The sequence below is a fragment of the Haemaphysalis longicornis genome, unplaced genomic scaffold, assembly GCF_048455015.1.
Source record: "Haemaphysalis longicornis isolate Haplotype H1 unplaced genomic scaffold, Haemaphysalis longicornis Haplotype H1 scaffold_10, whole genome shotgun sequence".
NCBI classification, from domain to species: Eukaryota; Metazoa; Arthropoda; class Arachnida; order Ixodida; family Ixodidae; genus Haemaphysalis; species Haemaphysalis longicornis.
Genome location: NW_027526204.1, coordinates 59,490,474 through 59,516,500, shown reverse-complemented (window position 1 = coordinate 59,516,500; position 26,027 = coordinate 59,490,474). Strand labels below are relative to the sequence as shown.

General features: G+C 47.4%; 2 protein-coding genes across 3 annotated transcripts in view; one reads left to right on the top strand and one right to left on the bottom strand.

Moving 5' to 3' along the window:
- The window catches only part of LOC144159862 (uncharacterized), a 28,068-nt gene extending 8,314 nt beyond the window's left edge, over positions 1-19,754 (top strand). The window contains exons 2-3 of the mRNA XM_077691525.1: positions 18,014-18,244; positions 19,443-19,754. Coding sequence (XP_077547651.1) covers positions 18,014-18,244; positions 19,443-19,557 — 346 coding nt within the window. The 3' untranslated portion in view covers positions 19,558-19,754. The remainder of the gene's footprint in view (positions 1-18,013; positions 18,245-19,442) is intronic.
- A 3,977-nt stretch (positions 19,755-23,731) lies between these two features.
- LOC144158613 (protein NEDD1-like) overlaps positions 23,732-26,027 on the bottom strand; it is a 60,504-nt gene continuing 58,208 nt past the window's right edge. Inside the window, exon 13 of one of the 2 annotated variants that reach the window (XM_077689625.1) lies at positions 23,732-24,097. In XM_077689625.1, the coding sequence (XP_077545751.1) occupies positions 24,011-24,097 (87 nt within the window). In that variant the 3' untranslated portion in view covers positions 23,732-24,010. The remainder of the gene's footprint in view (positions 24,098-26,027) is intronic. The other variant, XM_077689624.1, reaches the window with a different exon arrangement.

Here is a 26,027-nt window from a genome sequence, read left to right as displayed (position 1 = left end):
CGCAGAGTACCGGCCAGCAGGGAGAGCAGAAGACTGAAGTATCGGAGGAGAACCAAGAACCGTGAGCCCTGCGTGCCTTTTTTGTCCACAGTCGCGAGCATTTCAATGAGGTAGCGCAGCAGAAAGGCATTCTGGCCAAACATAGATGCCGATGGGCTAAACAATTGAGGCGCAGCTAGCGCCAGAAGGCACTGAGTGCATCATTGAAAAGCAAACGCGAACTGCCAGGACAAAATGGGAAGACACTCTTCGAATCCCTGTTCCAGTTCGCGCTTAATTTTCAACTATGAAGGCTCACCAACCTGCTTTTCTTTCACTGTTACGTCAGACATTGAATTTTCTGCAACAACGCAGTCAATGGCGAATTCCATTGGGAGAACAGGAGCAAGTGGAGCGAGCAGTCAGAGCAGCACATGGGAGTAACGGGGACGTGTGCTTTCGTTCCGCGAATGAAACATTCGCGCTGCTCCGGGAGCAGTGAAAAGAGGGGGAGGGCGTGATGTCAAGAGTCATGGGACCAAACTTTTTCCCGCTCTCGCTTCCCGGAGCATTTTGCGCGCTCGTGTTGTCCGCACGCTGTTCCTCGCCAGTTTTTGCCAGATACGTGCCGGTGGTTTTGTGTCTGCCTTCCGCATAACGACGAATGAAAAAGCCGAGCTAATGTTCATGTCCATGATAGGGTCACCATCGTATCTCCCAAAAATTAGCTGCGAACGATAACAGCATCCGCCGTCTTTTCCAGATACGACTCTACCTTCGGTCGCTTCTCCGGCGGGGTGAACAGGTGCTCGAACATAAACTCATGCAATGTCAAATCGTCGTCGTCGTCGTCGCTGCTGCTGCTGCTGTTGTCCGATGATGAGTTTGCGCTTGAATCTTTGGTGCTTTCATCATCTAAAAGTAGCAGCATCGTCTAGACGGCCGCGCTTAGCTGCTGCCGTACGCACTGAGCGATTATAGCGGCTGCTGGATTCCGCCATTTTTCCTCCGCCACCCGGGGGTAAAACCAGAAATGACGTAAAAGAGGTCATGTGACTTCCTCGGCGTTCCCTGTTACTCCGCCGCTGGCGACGGAGCACCGATAACTGCTCTCGGCTGCTCTCGGCGCCAAAAAAGTGCTCTTCCTCGACCAATGAAACACAACGCCCCTGCTCCTGCCCGACCACTGGAAGACGCCAGAACTCGCGAGAGCACTTTGGGTGCAGTTAGAAGTGCTCCTGTTCGCCCAATGGAAGAACGAGGCATAGCACCCCCGCGGCTCCCGTTGTATCCACGCGAGCACATCTTCCAAATTGTGCGGTATTCCTCGGAATGGTCCTTGGCGTCAACGCATTGAAGAACGCCGCGGGTGTCTGCCTCCTCACGTCACGTCCCTTCAAGCACAGATAATGCATTGTAGTGAAGTGAAAGAAACCTTCATTACCCTGTAGAAATTTGCCAGGCGCGCCGGTCTTGTAAAAAATTGTGGTTGATTTCTCTGTCATAAGAATCGGTAAAACACAAAAGTGAAATGTGCAGTGAAATCTGCAGCTGAGCATGATTTGCGGGTCGGCGGCTGTCATGTGGGTGTGCTTGGCAAACGACGCCCTGCTGGTGGATCGCTTCGGCAAAGGTTTACTGGAGTCATTTCCGTGATGGGTATGACGTCAGTGAAATCTTGGTGTATCCCGGCATAAAACACTTTCGTGTTAAAATATAAAACCCGAAAACGAACAACCCTAAGTATAACGTACTATTTGGTACTAAAGGTTGCTTCCTCGCAAGACGACCCTGTGTGCAGGGGTGCACCCTTTATAGGCCGCTTGCTTCGTTGTACTGGCGGGGGTCATTTCCGTGACGGATATGACGTCACTCAAATGTTTGTGTATCCAGGAATAAAACACTTTCGTGTTATAATGGCCCAAATCAAGTGGCCCGTGTGGGGGATGGGCCCGCGTAGGTATGCAACCCCACCCGCTGGCTTATTCCCCTTCTCTCCCTCCCCTATCAACGCACCAGGCGTTCGACTTCTCCCTTCTAAATAAATGCATTAATTCATTCGGCAGACCCGTGGTGCGTTCGTTAAAACAGCCTTTTTGCAAGAATGTGACGCCGTCGCCCTTGCAACAATCGCAACACTGTTTCTACCGTGCATCATGTTCTGATAGCTTAAAAAAATCGGGGGACGAGACAATAACTTATAACACAAATGTTGCTTTCTCACAAAATTTTCACTAGCGGGGGCACCCGAGGGACACTCCCGTAATTACGCTGAATATTTTATCGGAAGGCTACGGGTGACTTAAGAACGTCTAGGTTCTTTCAGCGTGCACAGAGGTGTGTAATCGGGTGCTTCTGTTTTATAGTGATGTGGTTAGGGCTACCTTGACCACTGCCTTTTATGACCATCGTTATGAAGGAGGCTGCTTGTATACTCAGCTGCAGCAGTTACAAGCATCTCAACCGTTCTCCGCGGTTGAGATAGATGGGTTGCCATAAATTATCTGATTAATTGATTACGACGTTTAACGCGACGACATCACACAGGCGATAAGGTGTGCTGGAGTGAAAGGCTCCAAATTGATTTTGACCACCTGGGCATCTTTAACGTGCGCTGAAATCTCGAACACTCGGGCGTTTCCGCTTTTCTCCTCCGTCAGAAACGCGGCCGCCACGACGGAGTATCGAACCCGCGTCCTTGGGCTCTGCTGCACCGCGGCGGGTACACAAATTACCTGTGCGGCCATTTCGTTTTTCCAGTTCATAGCGATCTAAATAGCGGCCGGCGTATCCTATAGAACGACCAACTCCGTGCCTTGTGGCGGCAGGTTGAAACGTATACCATGCCACGGTAGTCTGGCGCCGTTCACGTTACTACTGCTCTTCCGTGGAGCTTTCTCGAATGAAGCAAAAAAAGTGCTTCACGTTGGTGTCTAGTAAGATGATGGTGCACCAAACCTGGCCGTTATTTTATCGCAAAAGACCGACAGTTCAATGTGAAAATTATACAATTAAAAAAAATCCATTGGTAGGTCTAGTAGCGGTAGCTGTTGTGGTTCGAGGAACAGTTAAGGAAAGGAAGTGCGCTGGGTTATTATAGAACTTGGCAGGCAGCTCAGCTGCATTCATAACAGTGCGGTAAGGGCGAGGAGTATAGGGGGAATGAAAAGATAGACAGGAGTGTAAGAGAGACTGAGAAAGAGTAGGAAAAAATTGAAAAAAAAAATGCCACCATCTTCCGCGAGGGGAACCCTGGGGTGATGCAAGGCATCTCACGGGGTTCAATTCGCGTTTCCGTTATCGAGAGAGAGTGATGAGAGAGAGACACGCATGCGCACTAACGCACAGCTGGCATGGCGAGGAGAACGCGCTAACGCAGCTGGCGGGCGAGGGGAAAAGAGGAGGGTTGCGGACGGACGCCGGATGGATGGAGGGACAGGCCGAGTGTAAGAGATGCCTTGCATCTAAAAGAAATGAACGAAGCTCACACTAACGCGTAAGTCTTGAAGGTAGCGAAGCTGTACGCCACCATCACGACCATCACTAAGGTTGAAGTCTACGATTTCAGGCGATTTGCTTCTTCTTCGCTGCCACAATCTTCGCTGCCGCGATGATCTTTACTCCACCATTGTTGCTATAAGTGCGAGCTTTTTTCATTTTTTGGAAGTGATAATCATTGCACATCACCATGGAGGTGCGTACGCTATAACGTGCCTTTCTCGTTCAGAGCTAGTGTTGCAACGATTACGACGAACACTGAAGTTTTTTTTTTACCAATCTAGGCCGATCTAAGTGATCACGCTTGGCTTGACAAACGTGTGCAGGGGACGCTGGGCGGTCGCCTCGAGGCACGCACACACGAGCGCTAAACCTTTTCTTTTTTTAACTGTCGGGCGGTCGCCGCAATCTTGACCAATCCCCCTGAGTGGGTACGCCTGACTAGACAAGTGTGCGCAGGGAACGCTGGGTGGTCATCGCAAGGCATGCACACACGAGCCTTAGGCATTTTCTTGGTTTTGTTAACTGCCGGGCGGTCGCCGCAAGGCCCGAGATCACGTACGCGCGCTCGGCAATTTCTTGGTATCTTTAACTGCGGACAGGAAAAATTACTATTTGCTGAACAGCTTCGCTGTTAAAAAGGCTAACTTAGGTTAGCCCATTAGCAGCGCCCCGGAGTTGGCAAGGAGGTGACGGTCGAGGCGGCAGCCGTGGCGTGTGCCTGGTCGTCTGCAGGCAGTGGAGCAGCTGGCCGAAGACACCCCGCTGGGTTCAGGCGGAAGGCTGATTCGGAAGTAGTAGGTCCTTCACATTCCGACGAGGGAAGGCCTTGCCGCTTGAGCACTCCGTGGAATTGTGCCGCCTTCGCCACCTGGAGAGGGCAGAAGCATCTAATCCCTCTCCTTCACGATTTTTTTAGGCTAGGCCCGCGGTGCGCGCTTGGCTCAGATTTCTCGCGCGCTCCTTGCGCACCGTGCCAACCGCGCTTTTTTAGCCCTCTACCCGTATCAGGGGTTACATGCTTCCGCTTTGGGAGGGGAATCGGTCGCTAGTTACACCTTTCTTGTACGCCAGTATCTGAATTTCGTCACCATCAATCCCTGTCCATTCTCTTTTTGGCGCCTACTCGGTCCTGCTCTCGCTTCACACGGGACGTCGGACGCGTGAGGCGTCGGGGAGCCGCCGCTTAAGGGGTATTCACACGAGAGAGAAATCCGCCGTTTCGCTCCTAGGAGTGCGCACCACGTGACCCCTACGTCACGGTTTCTCTCCGGCGCACCGCCTCCGATGGGAGATCGGAGCTTCTGCTCGCGAGCTACAAACCCTCCGACGCTCCGCGGCGGAGGCGGCGGGATTTCGTCTGCTCGTCGGGCAGCTGGCCGCGACTGAAGTTCTAGAGCGGTTGCAGGCACTTTATTTTTATCGCTTCTTAATACATTGGACGCGAAAATTCGTGGCGCACATGACAGGCGCACTGAGGGAGCCGCGTATACCACCAGCACGGGCGCTTGGCGAGCGGCGGCCGCGGCTGCGAAGTGGCGCAGGCCGGCGCCGGTAGCTCGAGCGACAACTTGTTATTGCTCCCCAAGGCGCAAACAAAGCTGCGTATACGAGAAATGGGGTAATGATGTGATGGAAAGTTGCTTTAAAAATCGTCACCTGAGCCGCTTGCCAGAGCGGCGATCGAATATTCGCCGCAGTGTTAAGCCTAACATCAGTATGCGGGCCTGTAGGTTGGCCGGTCGGCTGCTACTACGTCGCGCGCCGTTCTCTCCGCGCGGCAGCACCTGCATCGCGTCGACGACCAATTTTTGGTCGGTTGACAAGATCAGTACGTATGCGCTTAACAGAAACTGCCGCCGTCGCGGAATCGGCGGTGCTACGGCAGCTATGCTTTCGAGATAGGCGGCTGCAAACAGTGATGTCCGTCCGAAAGTCGCATCCTCCGTGTGAGCGAAGGAGCTAGCCGAGCGGAGGTCCGCCTGCGGTGACGTCACGACCTCCCTCGGATTTCTCCGCTGAAACGCTCCGTCGTGTGAATACCCCTTTACTGAGCAAGGCGGGTAGCTACGCGAAGGGAGCGCGCCCGCTGGCAGCTCGACTTTACGTCACCTTTATCACTGCACACGCCCTCTTGGTCTTGGCGCTGTCTAGACTCCCTGTGCGGCGTCCAGAGTTGCCAAGTTGAGACGGCGCTCGCACGCGACAAACGTCCACTGGTTCATAATGGATGACAAACTCTAATTCCCGCAACTCTGTATCACATAACCTACTAAGCCTATTTCATTACCAGCCCACATTCGTTTCCAGTCGAATTTTCGAACCGCTCCACGCGAAGCCCGCTGACAAACTATGTTCTGCTCACCTGCTGGTTTATTAGGCTCAACCTACGTGAATGAGGAATTCATGGTTCGAACGAACATTAACACAGTGGCAAAGACTCCTCTTTACATTTCCCTCTGCGTTAATGTTCGCTAGAACGATGAATTCCTTAGTTAGTAACCAAATTGCCCAATTTAGCGCCTTAGTTACTGAACCTACGATAGGCTGCATGCTCGTAATGATGCCCCTGTAGTCTCGCGTGGGCGCCTGGACACGCGGCTCACGGTTCCGGCAACCGCCATGCCCATTGGGCAGAGCAGGAGAGTCTCCAAGGGACTGCTACACTGATTCACTGCCGTGCTGTTTCCCTCCCTGTCACGCAACTGTAAGACCGCGCTCACCAGGCTCCAGGCAAACGCCTTGCCTCCGACGCCCCCTGATGTGTTTTTTTTTTTAATAACAACCCCTTACTTACCGGCCAAAATTCTTAGGAAGGCATTTCGCGCCAACGCCACATTGACAACCGCACATCACACGCTAATGGCACTACCGCCTCCGGTGGCTTCCCGGAACAGTCAGAGCGATACGGGGTGGTCAGCTTTATCTGGCGTAAGGTAAAACCCAGTGGCGAATTCGGAAAGGTCACAACTCACGAACTGTGAACGGCTGCCAGGCTGCCGAGATACGAGAATGCGTGCATTATCTCGGGCAGCGTATCCAGCGGCCAATGAAAGCTTCGCTTTAAGCACGTTTGGTTTGTGTGGGATGTCGTGAACCCGCTTCTCCGGAAGAAGAACTAAGTGCTTTGCCACTGCGCTAACTTCTCACCCTGCAAGATTGGAAGAAGAATTGATTGATTGATTGATTGATTGATTGATTGATTGATTGATTGATTGATTGATTGATTGATTGATTGATTGATTGATTGATTGATTGATTGATTGATTGATTGTAGGGTTTAACGCGCCGACGTTTCACAGGCGATGAGACGCGCCGTAGTGGAGGGCTCCGGATTCACTTCCACCACTTGGGGATCTTTAACATGCGTCGAAATCTCGAACACACGGGCGTTTTCGCTTTTCAGGAACAACAACTAGCCTGGTGTGTGCCACGTGACAGGTGAACGTGGCGGCACGCGAGTGTAACAGGTGCACACGGAGGAGATGCTCTGACTCGAGGGTAGCTGCCGCGTGAGGTGCGGGCAGTCCGCATGCCTGTCGCGGTCATTGGCGCCAAAAACGAGGAAACAACAGCGGAGAAAGTTGCGCAAACTTGATGTAGCGGTAAAGAAGTTCGATGGTCGCTAGCTTTCTGCCTTCAAAGCACGTAAGCAAACCTAAAGGGGCCACGAAGACAAGATACAAATTCGATTAATTAAAAAGGCAGTTTTGTACCGCTGGCAACAATGCCAATTTTATCGCGCACTTCGAACAAATAAGCGAGATGTTATAGAAGACATATTCAATAATGGCGACTCCCAAACCACTTTCTGGCGTTTTTTCAATGGCGCCACAGAAGTTTCTGCGATTGGAGACCGCCGACGTATAGCCAGAGTTAGAGTGAGCTATAATCCAACGCCAAAAGATGACAGAGGGGCCTCTACTTCCGTTCGATCGGATCACTTGGATGCTCACGCGCAGTTGCCGCACTGATAAAAATGTTGTTAGTACCGGTCGATAACACGTAATTTCAGCCCATACTACGTCACTCAGGCGCGAAATTTGAAAGTTGTTAAATATTTCTCGCGTTTTTTTTTTCGTTAAACATCTTTCGTGGCTGAAATGAAGCGGATTGAGCTAACAAAGTCTAGCTCTTTCAAATAGAACGAAGTTGTACTTTGTCCTCACGGCACCTTCAAGTTCCTGAAGAATTTCCCTACGATGCCCAAGTATCCGCGGATCCGCCCCTGAAAGACACGTAGGGGGCTGTGGGCCTCGGTTAACATGTCAGCTCGGGATAGATGTGCGCAGGAGGGAGTTGGTAACAAAGTCTAGTAATATGATCGGCGTATGCGGTTACAACGTGAGTTGCAGAGAGTTACATACACACCACATTAGTTATAAAAGGTGAACGGTGAAAACCGCAAAGGCTCATGGGTACGTCGTCTGCTCCCGCCACTTCCAGTTCGCGATCTTGCCTGGCCTCCCGAACGCCGGCGGCTTTTACGCACGTGTGTGCGTTTTGCTTATTTGTCACAGAGCGCTTATCTTTATGAGGAGCCCCTGGTAGGATTCATCGTTGTTTTTTATTGAATGCGCGATGCAAAAGGGTTTTTTCTTTTTCGGTGGAAACAGGTACACAACGAGCACACGCGCGCGTGAAAGCCGCCGGCGTATACGGGAGGCCAGGCGAGATCTCGAACCGGAAGTGGCGAGACTCCGCAGGAGCAGACAATGTACCCATGAGCCTTTGCGCTTTTTACCGGTCACCTATACAAATGAGTCCTCATTAGCGAGTACGACGGATGATGTGATTCCAAAAATAATTCCGTCGTACAAAGCAACTACGAGATTGTAAAAGAGAAAACCGCAGTACTGCATTAGTTGCAACCTCAGATAGAAATACAGTTGGCGCTATCCGTCGACGCCTCGATTTTTCATTCGAAACACCATTTCATTCTTGCCTTCATTCTTCTGCCCTCCCAAAGATCCTCGATCTGGCAACAACTCTTCCTGTGCGTGATCCTGACGTCATTGGTGCTCTTCTTCGGCCTCTATATCTACCTGATGCGTGGTAAGCAGAAACAGGCGTTCCTCCCTCACACTATCTCCTTGCACTACGAAAAGTTAATTTCAGGCGAAGCTCGTACTGGCTGGCTTTGGCGCCGTACGCCAAAACCCTCCTCACCCGCAGCTTGCGGCCCCGTGTGCCCGAGGCCGACATTGCTATTTTTTAACAGAAAAACGGAAAATGTAGTAGATTAAACAGAAACACACTATCAGCGTCCCTCGTGAACTAGGAGGGAGCTAACTGACCGATAAAATAGACAACACGCGTAAAAATTGCCCTATTACAGAAAACAAGTTAGAAATTCGAAACGCCCGCCGTCAGTCCACCGCCGTGTGCCTCGCGATGAAGACTGCAGATGGCGCCACGCAAACGAGCATATATATCTGCAGGCAAACACATGCCAACCCACTACCCGCAGAAAAAGGGTTGGGTCGGGATTAAACGAGGATTGAGTTTTAGGTTGGCCAGGGGTTGGCAGGGGTGTAGCCAGGGGAGTGTTTTGATGTCAGAACACGCCCGGAAATTCTCTTAGTGGTGAATTCCCTTATTTATTTATTTATTTATTTATTTATTTGGTTAAGTCTCCTGCCACGCGCGTGGCACGAGCTGCGCCCCCCTGGCAACAGCTGCTGCCACGCAGAAGTGACGTCAAGCTAAAATAATCACGTGACTTCCTGTGACGTCACAAAACAAACGTCATATTTACGTCATTTGATCATGCCACTTTTTTGTGTTGACGACGGCAGCCGGGTGTTCGCGTCTTGTGTCCCGATGTTCTCCGCCCGTGGTTCGAATGGCAGGCCTGACGCATCGTTACGTCCTTATCTCCCTGTACAGCGGCTGCCTCGCGGCGCTTTTTTCTTGTTGGGAGGTGTGCTTGTAATTATTTAGATTGGGTATTTTTTGTGAACTTGCTGTTGCACGTCTTGGTAAGCCTAACGCATTGTTTTCTGCACGCTGCTTCGCCCCGCTTTTTACATGCTCCTAGAACTGTACTGTTGTCGTTTAATATTTTGTAAGCTTCACGTTGTTTTGCAGTTCGCGTGCTATTTGCTTTACGCGCCTGCATTTGTTGTCTACTTGTGCTTCGCTTCTTCCATGCCAAGCCTTGTGTTCTGATTCTGGAGTGCTGGCTCAATTATAAAACGTAGGGATCAGTATTTTCCATCGCGTCGCGCCGTAGCGAGCGACGTAGTGTCAGCGTGTGCACGAATCGAGTGTCGTCAGGTAGCGCACGGCATCATCGAACGCAATCCGATCTCGCATGTAGCTTCTGCAATTTTTCCCCCGGGGCAGTAGTACTGTCGCCGAGAAATGTATCCTGACTATTCCACAGAAACGATCTGTGCACGTAGCGCTGCAGAATCCGTGCAGGGAGCGCAGTTGCACTTCCGTGGGTGGAGCCCAACTGCCCGTCCAAAGATATATCTATTCAAGATACCACTGAAACCATTCGCTGACTGGCTGGCTTCTTGTGCAAGGAGGCTCAAGCTCCAACTGTGCAAGCATGGGAGAAGTGCAGCCGATAAGATCGCCGTGTGAGCCAAGTTTGGAACTTCTGCTAATAGTCCTTTAAAAGTCTGGTGTGCATAAGGTTAACAAGTGACAATTCAGTTCTATGCTCAGATTTGTTGCTTAGTACCATTGTGGTTTCAACTTAGGAAGTCTTAATGAAATGATAGGCAAGGCTTAAAATTACTGCTTGGCTCTTATTTCCCTTTCCTTCGCTCCAGTACCTTTCGCCTCCTCTAACCTGGTTAGGCAACAGAACTTCCTCCTGCATCTGCTTTGAGTATGTATTTTGATAGGCTCGTTCCTTCTTTACTCTTGTGTTTGGCTTGGTTGGAATTGAACATAACCAGGCACAATACTTTCATTCACTCTCAGCAGGATGGGCTAATGATGATGAGAGCTTATCTCGGAGGCTTGCAGTCTTTGCACAAATTCCAAGTGGCTGTGACATCTATATGCCCATCCCAAGCACTCTGCGGAGTTCAACTTGACACTAATGCTTGTATTCGCAACTGGTGAAGCGTGCTTAAGCGTCTACTGTCAAAGCCTTTGGGGTAGTGAACAGGAAGAGTTTCCAATTGTGAGGGGACGTTTCACATTCTATTGCTTTTTAACTCCGCACTGTGTAAACTGTTTTGGAAAATTGCTCAAGTGAATTTACTTAGTGGTAAGGGGCTTTATAAAATGTCCCAACAATGATGCAAGTCTCGTCAGAAGCCAGCTGCTAGAAAACACATTCACGGGTTGTGTGTTGTGTGCCCATTAGCTGTTTCTTTTTCTTCCACAAAACGGGCACTTAAACAATCCTTTAAGCCAACAGGCGTAAAAAATAGTTCATCAAGTACAACTTCGGGGTAATGGTTGGTGTCGAGCGTGACATTGCCCACTCCCAAGAGTACTTCTTAATTCCTTGTGCAAGAACTGGAGCCAAGGCCACGTGCGTAGATGTGAATGTCTGTCGGTGTTTGTGAAAGTTGCAGTACAGCTGGAAGGTGTATGGATCATGGGTGGCTTTAACAATAAAATGACTGCTGAACGTACTTTTGCTCTGGTATCAATAAGCAGCATGTGAGCATTGATAAGTGCTTCACTGTTGACATTTTTGTTACACAAAAGCAGGCCATGTTAAGGCCCCCTGGCAAATATTCATGAAAAACACTGGACCAAAAAGCTGCCAACACATGGAAACCATGTTGATCACGGCACCTTTCCTAGTACTTCAGTACCGTTTATCAGTGCTGTGTTTTTTCCCTCCAGCTAGTAAACTATCCCAGCGTTGCACCTTAAGCCAGAAATCAAACACTTGCTTGTCAATGACAAGTGATCTGCCAAACTTCCGTGTCTATGCAAAAAGTGAGTAGCTCTACTATCTCTGCACTGTTTGTGCTGTGAAGTTCCGTTTCTAAACAAAATGCCAGGGTTCTTCTGGAAGATGCACAGCATTAAAACTTCAACAAAAAAGGAATAAGCACGCGATACTTTCTTGCACTACACTAGAGCCCTGCGGGAAAGCCAAACCAGCAAGTGATCTTTTTCTACAAAGCGCTGCAGAGGAGCCAAGAAAAAGATTCCTTTTTGCGGGCACCAAAGCTACGCTGGAAAGCCAAAATGTGTGGTGTCTGTTAATGCAGATTAGCTGCAAGACGGGCATGTTCACGCAAAGATTTATGAACCAGGCTGGCGGGGTAACAAAATCATTGAATGAGGTTACAACAAAATGTGTTATGAAAAATGATATAATACTGTTTGCTATAAATAGCAATTAAAGGTATAAAATGGTTCTGACACCAATTAAATGGCCTGTTGGAAATCATTGGCAAAACCTAAAGAGCAACATTTCATACAGCTGCAATTGAGAAATAGTAAAGCGTGGTTGGGGCCTGAATTCAGCAGGCATGCTCCAGCTGAGAATGTATAATTGCAGAGCAAAACAATTATAAAGGCCTAGGGAAAAGGTGAGCTTAGTTGAGTTTACCACCAAGGTATTTGGTAGAGAGAATAGTTACAAAAATAAAGAAGCAACATGGGAAGCTTTATTTTCCCTGATTTAAGTTTATCAGCACTGAGCTTCATGTTCTGCATGTCCCATTGAAGAATGTTACACCTGCATGCACTCGGCACATCACATTTTACGGTATAACACAGTTTACTTCGAACATAGGTAAATAAGAGAATATTGCATAAGCAGTTCATTTATACGTGAAATAGAAACAGCAGGGTTTTTAAAATGAAGCCCGTAAGTGTGCTGAATGAAAGGGACCAATGATGAGTTTATGTTGTCACTAATAACAAATTTCAACGACCTTGTCAGAAACAAACCCCTTCCATGGAGGGAGTGTGTGTAATCAAGATTTTTTTGATAAAAGGTTGTAAATGCCCTGTAAATGTATGTCAAAAGGTATTTTAACGCCCTAGTCGTGGCCTGTGAGTCATCGGCGCTTTTTTCTGGTGTTTAGATGATCAAGGGCTGTTGTACGGGATCCACCTTCTCTTCTCACTTTGGTCACCATCTTTCTTAGTCACTGCATTCATGTGCTTGGTCAGGGATCTAGCAAGCGAGGACGACAGTCGGCACCAACTATCAGCTGAGTTCCTTCAGGCTGGGACAATTGCTGGAGAGGCTAAACAATGTTTTTAAAATCCCTGAGAGCTTTCACTTTTTGTTTTGTTAAAGAACATTTAGGCAACCCTTCAACTGTCCGAAATAACAAAAATGACTATTGTGCCCGTTAAATAGTTAATCTACGCACAGTGAACGATGGCACAAAATCTATCAATGCGAACCTACCCTTTGAACCTGCTTAATATTTAGCAGAGACTCACTCCATTCATTAGCTGTTTTATGGCACTGTGGTTGGGCTACTGGTTTCCACCTATGGAGCCTGTGGGCCGCACTAGTTTCCAGTCGTCCTGGCAAATGTTTTTGGAGACTAGCACTACCCTGCAGTGTACGAGCCATGGATTCCTTGGGTTGGCCATGTGAAATTCTAGTGAATCGTTACAAGCCACCAAAGAAAGTGAGCATTTGTTTATCGACCACTGTTTTGTGGCCATGAAAAGTTTCGTTCATTAATTAAAAAGACTAACAAATGAGATCAATTTTATTGCAAAACTTCAAACAAATAACTGGTATTACAGAAAATGTGTAAAGCAGCTGGAGCTCCATAGCCACTTTCCAGCTATTTCTCCATGCCATCAGAGAATCTTGTTTGTGCGACTAACAGATACCGACCTATTCCACTGCAAAAAAACATAACTGGGCGATTGCAGTGGGGCCTCTAGTTCCGTTTGATCATATCACTTGAGTGTTTACGTACAGTTAACATACTGATGACTGTGTTTATAGTGCATGCACATATAACATCAATGTAGTTTGAAATTGGGATCTTTTGCACCATTTCTTTTTGTTAAATTCGCCCCATGATAGCCTTGACGTTTGCCTATCAATTACATTTGCAGCATGCTCGCTGCTTATACCTGTTTACACAAACAATCCGTAGATGCTTTCACGTTCCAGGCACATCTTAAGATTCTCTTTGACGTTGCTTATTGAGCCTGTGCAGAACCCATAGGTTTTCATATGCTGGAGTGCATGTAGGTGTATTAGACATGATGGCCGGCCAAGCATATACCCTTCCTATTGCTGTCTCTACAGCCTCTTCTCTGACCCTATCGTTTGGGTGTGTGTGTCCTGAATTAACTTCCTTTGCATGAGGGACTCAGTCAAGTCTGGCCAACATAGCGTACACCACGGTACAGTGAGATGTGAAAGTTATACCAGTGCAGTGGCTATGAGATGAAGCGTCTAGCTAGTCTACCTTTTGAAGGTCGCAGGTCCTAAACTGTTGTAGAATCATGTATCCTACTACGAAATATTTGGTTTCTACTAGGAAATCTTTTTAAGCGCTGAATATCACGCAATTATGATCCTTGTGGCGCATGCTCACAAGACTTTTCTGCTCATAAAACGTATCGTGGGTGTAAAACAAATTTTAAGCTACAATTTCGCCCACTAGAAAATAAGAACTTCCCGATTTTCGAGTTTTCCTTGCTAATATTTCAGAAGAGGAGATCTACTGTAGTGGTACGTACGTGGTACATGTGTGGGGACACCAAAGATTACCTTTCCTATTCTCGGCGCAATTGTCTGTAATTGTAATGCGCACATGTGCCTAGTAAAAAACGGTTGCCGCCACTACCCTTCGTCCTCGGCACTGTACATTCTGATTATCTTTTGGCGCTGCTAAGTTGTCTTCATTTCGAGAACACACACCGCGATTTCAGGTCGCCCATTTAAGCATTCTGGACTTGCCGTGGTGCAAACTGTTGATAGTAGATGCCGCCGCGCCGACATGCGTCGGAAGGTTCACAGAATTACGCTCGGACGGTGTCTTTTCTTGTGTGGAACGTAGCTTGTTCGAACGAGGCCAGTCGGCTGTGCGATGTCGTCTCACGTACGCTGAAACTGTACGCAGGTACCATCGGCGTACACCAAGCATAACCAAGCGGTCACAGGTCAACATTACTCGAGAGCGGCTATTTTGCTGCGGTCTGGAAAGGCTGGCTAGGTCCCCACGCAATACATAATCACAAGCAACTTTCTCACGTTTTCAGATAGTGCTTCTAACAATATGAACTCCGGTTTATCTACGTTGTCGGCCCGAGAAAATCGGAGCTTCGTCACGCTTTCTGATACGCGACTCCATGTGCGCGATACGGCAGCTGGCAGCAGCAGCAGCATCGCCGGCTGCTCCCGCAAGAACAAAAATTGTTTGTTTAGAAAAGTTTTAGCAGTTCAATGGTGCGTTATTTTGTACTGCAAATAAAAAAAATGTGTATTTCGAACTACACTACACAAAATAATGACAATTATTAATGTTATGACGTCATTATGACGTCACGCGTGGCAGCAGCCGTTGCCAGGGGGGCGTGGCTGCTGCCACGCGCGTGGCAGGAGACGCTGCCTATTTATTTATTTTACCCTAAAGGCACACAAGCATTGTAGAAGGGGCTCACATAAAAGAGCAAAAAGGAAGTCAAGGACACGCGGCAAGTGTTCTACGGCTGTACACGCAAAAATATACAATAATATTAAAAAAACGTGGCTTAATTATCTCGGGCAGCCCCCGTGAAACCGTGAGAAAACTAATAAAAGCTTCGCTTTAAAAACACATTATTCGTGTGGGGTGTAAACCCGTGACTGTGGACCTGGAGCTTGCAGGAGCAGGGTTCTTTATACTCCCACGCTATGTACACACCGATTGATAAATTTCAATGTAATAGTGAAAGTAAGAATTCAAGCATTGGTTTCTTTTCAAAAATACTTTCTCAAAGCCCTGTGTGCACTCGTATTTGTAGTACATAATGCAGTGAACAAAACTACGTATCTCTGTACGCCGCTGTATTGACAAAGAAAAAATGGCTAAGTTTTGTTAGGGTTCATGCTTTCTTTCGATAACTATTTTTTCGAAGGTATAGCATTTTCGAAAAAATATTTCTGCCTGCGTTACTGGGGGGTTGGGCGTTTGTGTTGGCAGGGATTTCACGAAGGATTGGTTTACGGTTTTAGAGGGTTAAAAAAGCTTCGCCCGCACCTCTGTTTCCGGTAGGGGACGGGTTAGTTTATTTATTTAAAGTTTTTCAACGGTATTTAAAGTTATTAAGACAACCCCATGGTTCAGCGTCACCATAAAGCACACGATTGACCACTCCATGCAGTCAATGTTGAAATTTCGACGAATGCCGATGTCGAGTATACAATTTCAGTCAATCGGTGTGTGCGTGGCCCCACACTATGTGAGGATGTTCTGCACCACACCGTACGAGCCGCAACGAAGGCCTCATCTTTGAGGCAAATTGTATGCCTGTTGCTGTACTCGTTCACCGAATTTTCTTCAGATGGTGCCATGGCAAGGATTCGTCAGTTGAGTTCATTTTGATTAATCTGAACCACGGCATTGTCTTCGAGAGTACGCTATCACGATTCCAGAAGCGCCTACAGGTACCCATGTATGTGCTTAGAAAACCGGTGATAAATGGGTGCAAAAAGGCCTGGCATGTGACGTCATGAGGGTGTTTGGGCGCAACAGCACTTCAGATGAGCCATGCATGAATGCAGAAGCTGCTCTGGAAACAGGATGAACACTTCGGGACGAGCTATAGTTGCTTGGTTATGGAGCACAGGAAGTGGCAATCAAATAATCGACAATAGTGTAGTGGCCTAATTCCAACTCAATTTCACAAAATTCTTTTTCCTTTCCTTTTCAGTGCATGAGTCACGACCCGCCGGTAAGTATTAATCTACGTCCGACTGTGCGCATATATACGCTTACAAACGGCTGCGCCGACAGCACGCCGTCTACAACATTTTCTTTTTGTCCAAGTTAAAAGACACTGAATGGTACGATCCGACCTGATATAACAAAAAATGTGCCTGGTTTACAAGAACATCATGCGAGGTGACAACCTCTCGTCGCTGTATAGGCTAGGTTCTTTGACATCGCAAAAAAGCTTGTGTGTAGACATGGTAACTCGTTAGGTTCATTTCGAAGTTTCGGGCTCATGATTGTGTGTTTCATCCCATTAAAAGTTCAAATTATTTTCGTTGAAATAATCACGCTATATTTTGTAGAGATGTTATGTAGTGTGGGCTATAGGCAGTTTGATTTGTAGGTTATTTCGCGTGAACTGAACGTACAAGCTCTTTGTAAAATGTTGATGCAACGCTCGACACAAAGTGCCGGAGGTACCTCTCCGATCGAGCCCAGCTTAAAGGCTACATTTTTTTGTAAGCTGCGTAGTCTTCCTTCCCCTAGTCCTGGATTTTAAAAGAAACAGCCTATTCACAGAGAAATGTAGGTCTGTCTGTACCTCGAATCTACTTGTTCGCCGCTTTTCAGATGGAGGGGGAAAAGCGAAAACACCCGTATGTCAAGATTTCCGCGCACGTTCAGGGTCCCCAGGTAGTCAAAATTAATCAGGAGGCCTCCACTACGGCGTGCCTGCATATATAGTCCATGCGTAACTTCGACACATTGAACCCGGACCTTCAAATTTAAGAAAAGAACCTCGAATCTAGTACTTGGAGCGAAATTGAAACGCATACTTACTGTCATGAGCCGCAAGTTTCCACGAGATCAATTAGTACAAATAAAATCAAATGAACACAAAAATAATTTAAAGGGCCAAGAGGACAAAAGTTTGGCTGATTTAAAAGACTGCTTAATTTATCTCGATAACAACGATGCCAATTTTATTGCAGGCTTCATACAAGTAATGCATATGAAAGAAAACATAGCAAAGCAGTGACGACTCCCAAGCAACTTTCGGGCGATTTCGCTCTTGTTTGAACGATTGGAAGTCGCCGACCTAAACCACCGCCAACAAACACAACTGAACGACTGTGGTGTGGCATCTACATCCGTTTAAATTGTATCACTTCAATGCTAGCGTGCCGTGAACACAATCATAACTACGTTTTTGGTTCTGACCTACATGACGTCACTTCTGCCCATATGACGTCACCGTAGCGCGAGATTTAAAAGCTCTTCAATGTTTCTTGTATTTCCCCTGTTAAAGAAACGTCTTCCGTGACCGGAATGGAGCAAAGAGAGTTGCCAAAGATTTGTGTTTTCCAACTGAACAAAGTTGTAATTTGTTATTTTGTACCTATATTACATCACAGTAGCGGGAGATTTGAAAATTCTTCAATTATATTTCCCCTGCTAAATAAACGTCTACCGTCTCCGGAATGGAGCTGAGAAAGTTGCCAAAGGCTAGTTCTTTCAAACTGAACAAAGTTGCACTTTATTTTCTACCCATATTACATCACAGTAGCGCGAGATTTGAAAATTCTTCAATGTTTCTTCTATTTCCCCTGTTAAATAAACGTCCCCGTCACCGAAATGGAGCTGAGAAAGTCGCGAAACTCAAAAAGGTTTTCCTTTGTCTTTACTGTCTGGTAACGTGCTAGGGCTCCACAGATCCAAAAAACACGTTTTCCCCTGTCTCTTCTACGCCGTGCAAACGCTGCAGAAGGCGAGTCGGACCGCGCCCTCGAGCTGTCGGTCGCCAAGGGTCACGTGGGCGCCAAGTGCGACGCCTCGCGGCCCTGCCTCGCTGAGGGCAAGTGCGTAAACAGCATCTGCCGCTGCGACGAGCCGAACACGCACGTGGTCGAGGGAATCTGCGAGTCGAAGGGCTGGTAAGGCTCCCCTTGCTTCACCAAGTAGCCGCTACCGCACACGGCGAAGACCACGTTCGAGTGCGAGGCTCGGGGAAAGAAAAACTTTGCCGTCCCTTCTTGAAGAAAGTTGAGAGAGGCGCCAGAGCTTTCTCACTTAAAAACTGCGCCGAAAGTGCGTTAAACCTTGAAAGATGAAAAATGGCCGCGTACAGTGGCGCACGCGGTGTTCTGGGGATTGTAACCGCCCCCCAGAGGTCCGTCGACCCTACCCCCCTCCCCCTGTTCCACTGAACCGCCACCGAAGCTGACGGAGCGAAGTTTGTACTCTCGGGAGCTTCTATAGTTGGACATTTCTTAGTTAAATCGCGAAAAGGAATTTTGTTTTAGTGGTATTCGAAAATAATAGAAGAGACAAACAAGAGTACGAGCTTTTAATGCTATGTGCGTGTAAGACTTTGAGGACCAACTTGGGTATCACTTGAGGTAGTTTTAGAAAAAGAACGAGACACTTTCTCAATTACAGAAAAAGTGGCCGTGCGTAGGAAATTTCTGCATGTGTAAGAATTTATGGGCGTTTAAATGTCAAAAATGCAAATACCAACTTTACACCTAAATATTTTTATATTTACAATAGTTTAAAACAAAAAGTAGTCTGTGCTTTTACTGAAAGCAAAAATAACTCAAAATGCAGTAACAAAACTGCACAGATCGATCTAATGTTCCAGCACCCCTCTCAGATAAAAAAAAGAGATACTGTCAGGGGGAGGGGGGGGCAATCAGGTTACTTGCTGGACGTCACGAGTAATGCAAAAAAATGATGTAATTCAGCCGGAAAGAGGACTAGTCCTAAATAGCTTTAATGAACAAAAATAATAGACATTTACAGACATCAGTATAACTGTGAGCAACGATGTAACAGAGTAATGCATCCTTGCCGCAAAATTGCTTCATTCAAAGTGTTTCACGGACCCCACTGCTGTACACAGAGAACGAATCCCAAATCACACACTATTTACACAGCCTGTTTTTCCTTCAGAAGGTGTCTACTTACTCAAAAAAAAAGGCGAGTCACTCAGACATTTGGTTTTTGACTTTGAAAAAGACAATGGGGGAATGGCTGACAGAGGCCATCGGCATTTGAAGGACCCATGACATGCAAGCAACCACATTGCCCAGAGTACCGCCAAACAGCGAGTTGCATTTGCGCATTTCGCAGGACCGAGGTAGTGACCCTTCGATCGGAAACGCCAACGGAGCCCCACGCCATGCACAAGACTATCACGCTTCCGGACGACGACTATAACGACACGGAAGCAATCACGCCACCGTGAACCCTGCAAGTGTGCGCGGTGCTGTGCTGACTGCGTTAAACCAAGTGCGCTGCTCCTGTGTCGAGTATCTCACATAACCCGCTCCACCAATGCTCAGCTAATCCACGCTAATGTTTTATTGCAGTTGCGCCCCCACTCAACAAGCAGTCTTGTTTGCCCCACAGTTTACACATTTCAATTAAACCACAGTAAAATTCTGTTTGCGGGCAGTGCATGCGGTGTTTTAGACGATAAGGGCGATACACACAAACAACACAAACAAACGGTGGATGATTTGGGAAGAGTGGCGCTACTCGCATCTATACTCTATTGATTGATTGTGGTTTTAACACGCCAACGCAACGCAGGCGATGAGGCGCACTATAGTGGAGGGCTCCGGATTAATTTTGACCATCTGGGGATCTTTAACGTGCGCCAAAATCTCGAACACACCGGCGTTTTTGCTTTTCGCCTCCATCAGAAAAGCGGCCACCGCGGCCGGGAATCGAACCTGCGACCTCGTGCTCAGCAGCGCAACGCCTTAGCCACTGAGCCACCGCGGCGGGTATCTATACTCTATTCTTGATCCGTTGTAGCAGGGTAGGGCATCTTGAAAATGTGGCACGAAACAAGAAGCGCAGAAGAGTGGGAGGACAACAACGAGTCATTTTTCGCAACAGAACATTTCACTGGTGTAAATGACATGTTGGTAAGCTTGCCTGGTTTGTGTCCACTGGGCAGAGGGGGAAAAAAGCAAGCGGAAGCTATACACCATCTTGTACACCTGTTGTTTTATCGCAATATGTCTGAAAAAAAGCACAATCTATCATTCTGGGTTGCATCTCGCAAAAGGAGATTTCCGGATTTTTTCGAAGACTCCAGCTGACTTTCTAGTTTGCTCAAAAGCACTACAGAAACTGGGCTACTTGAAGCCAACGTTCGCAGATGAAACTCGGGAATGTAAACTAACCGCCTACAAATCCCCAATACGGCCTGTACTTGAATATGCCTCTGTGTTCTGGTCACCTCATGGCACACGCAATATAACAAAACTGGAACATGTTGTAGAAACAAGCAATAAGATTCATATGTTACTGCTGTGATCAGCATATTTCGCCTTCATCACATGTTATTCGTCTATAAGTTAAATCACTCGAACACACATATACTACTTATGAACGTATCAGTACTTTGCATACCAATAGATTTTTGGAGGAGCCACCTACCCATGTGTTCTGTTACCGTATAATGCGGAATATAGGTCGAGGCGGAATATAGGTCGACCCCTTACCTCGTAGCCGAAAAATGCAAAAAAAAAAATAATTAGGTACCAACCATTGTTTTATTGAGACTATAACTTGTTTTGTCTCAGATTACTCATTTAAAACTGTCTGAAGTATCGTCGGACAACTGCTTCTGGCTCGGTGTCGCCTACACAGCAGGTCGTCCTCGGTGCAGTCCAGGGAATTGCTTATGCAGCCCTTCTTAAACACTCGCAAGACCATGTCATCGTGAAGCGAGCGCAAAGCATGGGACACTCGTGTGCAGACCGGAGCGACAGCCAGTCTGTGCAGGCGGTCAGCAAACATCTTGGGGTATCCATTCGTAGAGACATCGCACGACGCTAGCGGACAAAATTTGCCCCTTTGTACAGCAGCACAGGTGCACAGAGCAGCGCCCATGAAACAAGGCCTTCCGAGCGTTGCATACCGAGAGCTGCCCCTTCAGCTAACGCCGCTAGCAACACTTCTTTTGGTGATACCGAAATGGCGCAAGGCGGACACATCATTGGCCTTGGAAAACCCCCAACTTTTCTTTTAAATGCTGCTGTAAACTGGAACCAAGTGCCTAAACTCATTTTGAGCAAGTCGCACACATCTGCCGACAGCGAGAGAAGCAACAAAACAAAGATGGCGTCGCGTCCGATTGATGGTGGTGGCGATGGTGCCTTTGGGGTTTGGATGGGCTCAATGTGCTGCCCGGTCACCAGATGACAACTGCCAGTGACTGCAATATAGGTCGAGGGGTGACTTTTCGGCAAATTTTTCTGTAAAAAATCTCGACCTATATTCCGCATTATACGGTAGTTTAGCCTGTATTCACTGTTTTGATCCCATTTCTACAATGTCTCTAACTGAGAGTCAGCAGTACTTGTAACAATTTTGGGGGGGGAGGGGGGGGGAAGCAGCAATAAATGGGGCCTTTATTAGAGATAGTGACACCAATTTTTGGAGTTAACGCTAATAAAGACGATAGTCTTTCTTGGGCTACTTACACACAGAAATTTCGGTCTGCCTGTCTGTCTCTTCCTTGCATCAGCCATCTGGACAAAGTGAAACAGAAGCTGCGCAAGTCTTGCCTGTCCTGTCTTGCCAATGATACAGCTGAATAAGTGGCACGCAGCAAACAGACAAGTCCCGTTGTGTGCATAAGGTATTTGGCAGGAACCTGTGTCAACACTTTACTTGTGTGCCTCGCTGAGAAGCAGGATCATGCTGGCAGCCCTCCCGAAGCAATGATGCAGGTAGCCAAACCTACAGCCGTCAGTGCTTGCCAGAATAGAATTCTTGGCGAAAAGAAACTTCCCCACACAGGCTGTTAATAAGGACAAGAAGCGCAATGAAAAGATGCCATCTGGGCCTTTTAGTGCTAGTGGTCATCAAATATCCATTGCAGTGGTAGGCCTAACCCCCTCTGGGCAGCTGAGTTTTGGAGACAGGGCAATCAAAACGCCGCCTCTGCAGCCTTTTGATGTCCGCGCAAAACAGGGAGATAGTTGCGCGCTTCTGCCATACAGAGCAGTGGTCGTTGAAACAGACCACTTTCACTGTGTTCTACCTGATCATGTATCATACGTTAAGCATCAAGGCCGCTGTTTCACGATTGCTGCAACATTAAAAGGGCCATGAAGTTAGGTTTATTGAAAAGACTGCTTTTTACGGATAACATTGATGCCAGCTTTACTGCAAACTTCAGACAAACAATGGAGGTATTAATGAAAACATGTGAAGGAGTGCCACTTCCAAGCCACTTTCTGGGGATTCCTCCATCACGTCGCAGAATCTCGTGTGGTTTGCAGCAGCCAGACCAAGCCACCCCCAAGAAACATGTATCACTGAAATTCCAACACGCAGTTGACACTCGTAGCTGTGTTTCCAGTGATGGCCCAAATTAGATCACCACAGCCCATGTTACATCACTGCAGCAAAAAATTTAGAAGTTTTTCAACATTTATTGTTTTTTCACTAAAAAAACATCTTTTGTAGCTGGGAATGATGCTCAGCGAGTTAACAAAGGCCAGTTCTTTCAAATTAAACTTACCTAGGCATTAGCCAAAGCAAAAAAAATGGTGGGACTCCTTTAAAATTGATATTTCATCCCAAGAAAAGACTGGCAACATTTTGGGTGGAGACGTTCTCCACTTCTTGCACTAACATATTGGCATGTGCACAAACAAATGCACTCACAATACCCAACATGCCTACCTTCTCATTAAAAACACCGAGAGAGATCAAAAATTGCCACGGAAAAAGCTGAACTTCAACATGAGAGGAAAATACGTGGCATGTGAGCAATTAGGAAAAAATAGTTTTTTGAAAAAAAAAAATAATAATTTTCGTCCAGAAGTAAGTACAGTTTTATTGTATCCTGGACATAAAAAGTTATTTCCTCCAGCTTAAACGACAAGCTCAATGCAACTCTTTCAAGATCTGCACGGCCTGTTGAAGTCATTTTCAAGAATTCTGGCTGTAGTCTTTCTCACAGTAGTAGCCTCGACAAGTAGTACTGTTCGAGTGTCTAATGCGTTTTTCAAGTTTCCTCAGTCTTACCTAATTCTCTCGTGCTGCGAAGGGTTAATAAAAGAAACAAAACGAAACCTCCACTCATCAAAGGTGTTCAAGTCCAAAAAGTATGGAGGAAAGTTGTTAGAATAGAAAGATTCGAGCAAAACAGGCCACAACGACATTACAGACTCCTGACAAAGCACGATGGCTATATTTCAGCCATTGAAAATAAACGCCCGGTGCCATATAAGACATTTATCACCCCAGTGCCACTTTTATTGGCACAAAAGGCAACAACAGCTTACCTAATTTCTATTTCAGCCGTTAGGTTTGAAGCTAGCACAATGGCTGCGACGTTAGAGTAAAAAAAAATGCCTGGAGTGACAGAGTAAAATTTCGGGTCTCGGGAGCTTGATAAAAATGTGACCTTTATTACAGCATAACACTCATAAACGCACAAAATTTAGTACAAAAATAGAGGCAGTGTTGCAGGCTGCTTTGGCCTTATTAAGACGCGCAAGATTTATACAAAAGTGAGGAAGCGGCCAACAGTCACACCGGAAAAATCCAGTGTTGTCCACTTCAACATACCTATGTACATTAGAGCGGTTTAGTGTAAATAATAAACCAACGTGGCAAAAATCGAGCAAAGGCGACCGGTAAGGAACCGTCCGCCTCGAGGCATAGTGCTAGCTGCCGAGGCGCATCTGCTCAATGTCGTTCCTCAAGGCCCGGACTTCGTCGAAGACCTGCTGAAGCATCGCCTGGTGATCTCGCTGAAGAACAAGAAGAGAGAGAACAACAAGAATCACAAGCCATTCTACTCAGTGAAAGTGGGTTACCAATGAAGTTGGTCATAGTAGCGTGCAACATAGCACCGACCGAATTAACCCTTTGAGGGTCGAATTTTTTTGAAAAAAACTTTCCCTGGAGGTCAAATGAGTTTATTGCGGATTTGGAATGTACAAAATGTCTAAAGTCAGAATTAAATGGTAAAAAATTATCAGGAACAGTATTTTGGGGTCAGCATCACTTAGAACTGAAAAATGTTCAATAGTACCGTATTTACTCGCATAATCCTCGCACTTTTTTTTCGGAAAAGTCAATGCGAAGATAGGGGTGCGAGAATTACGCGGGGGGAAAAAAAATCCGGTGCACAGTGTTGCCAATTTGCCTTCTGCCAGTCCCGCTAAATGTAGCGGTCGTTTTTTGTATATGTAAGCTCAGTGTTGCCAACAGCAGCTATTTCTTTTTATTTTATTATTTACAACGTAAACAGTCTCCCGTCGATCAGCGTTCATGAAATTGCCGCCTTTGCTTTCTGGCGCGCGCACTATCTCGTCGGCGTCACGTGCGTGCCCTACTCCAGTAACGCACGTTGAAGGCGGTGACGCCGAAGTGCCTGCCTGCGGCGCGGCTGCCGTGTTCGATCGCGTACTCTATCGCTTTCAATTTGAAAGCGGCAATGTAGCTGGCGTTCTTCCCCATGGCGAAGCGGCACCAAGCACAAAACAAAGAGATCAAAAAGTTCTCAAAATGGCAGCGAGCTATCCACCACTGACGCGAGTGACTCACTGACTGCTGCCGCTCAACGACGGGACCACGACGGCGACACGACGACACGACAGCGGGCTGCGCGAACACCGTCTAGTTGCGCGCACGCGAAACATGCGCGAAACCGGCTTAAGGACAGTGTGAGTAGCGTGTGGTTAGGGAGTAGCCATGCAGGCTGTTAGGGCGCCTGGATGGCCTTGGATACACAGCGCTCTCCGCCGAACGGATAGGCGGCGGGGGAGGGCGCGCGATGGAGCGCGCGTGCACCATGCGGGTTTCGCGAGCAGGCAACTTTCGCCGCTGCAAAGTTGGGGGTGCGAGGATTATGCGAGGAACCAAAAAATCCAAGTTTTGGTGGCTCACATTAGGGGTGCGAGGATTACGCGAGTGCGAGGATTACGCGAGTAAATACGGTATTTCAGAGTGTGGTATTCCTTGAAACACCGGACTATGCACAGTGCCTTATCGCAGTCTGCACACATAAAGCGCATGTCCGAAAATGAGCTGTCTTCTTACGAAGAAAGACTGTCTTCCGATTCAGACTCGGTGAAAGGAGTCAGAAGAGTCATCGCGGTCGGTGTCATCAGAGCAGGCAGTTCGTTGGGCCATATCGCCGCTTTGCCGTGCATCTGAAGAACTCGAAGGCAACCCAGTAAACGAGGAGAGCGAGAATAACTCATGCGCGCCGGTGATAAACAAGCTAATAGCAGCGCCACTATAGATAGAAATCAACTTCCGCCGCCCTCGCAACGGAGTTCCGATTAGGTTACTTCAGTTCCAAGCAAGGAGGGCAAGAATACCTAGTGAGCGTGGGTAATAAACAAGATAAGAGCAGTGCCAATATAGATCGAAATCAACTTCCGCCACCCCTGATAGCGAGTGCCGATCAAGTTTCGCGCGCCTCCGATGCGATCACGTGGCGAAACTGAAACCACGAAACGCGTTGACACGTACAGACGCCGTAACGCTCCGAAGCCAGAGAGTTCTGTTTTTCACCGTAAGGAGGTAGCACCATCAAATTTCAAACACTTCTTGAAAGTCCCAGGAGGTGACAGCACCTCCCAGGGAGCATGCATCGTTAATATGGCGCGAAATTTCAAACGGATGCTCAAAATCGTACCCGTACGGCAAAGACCTTGCAGACGGAAAACC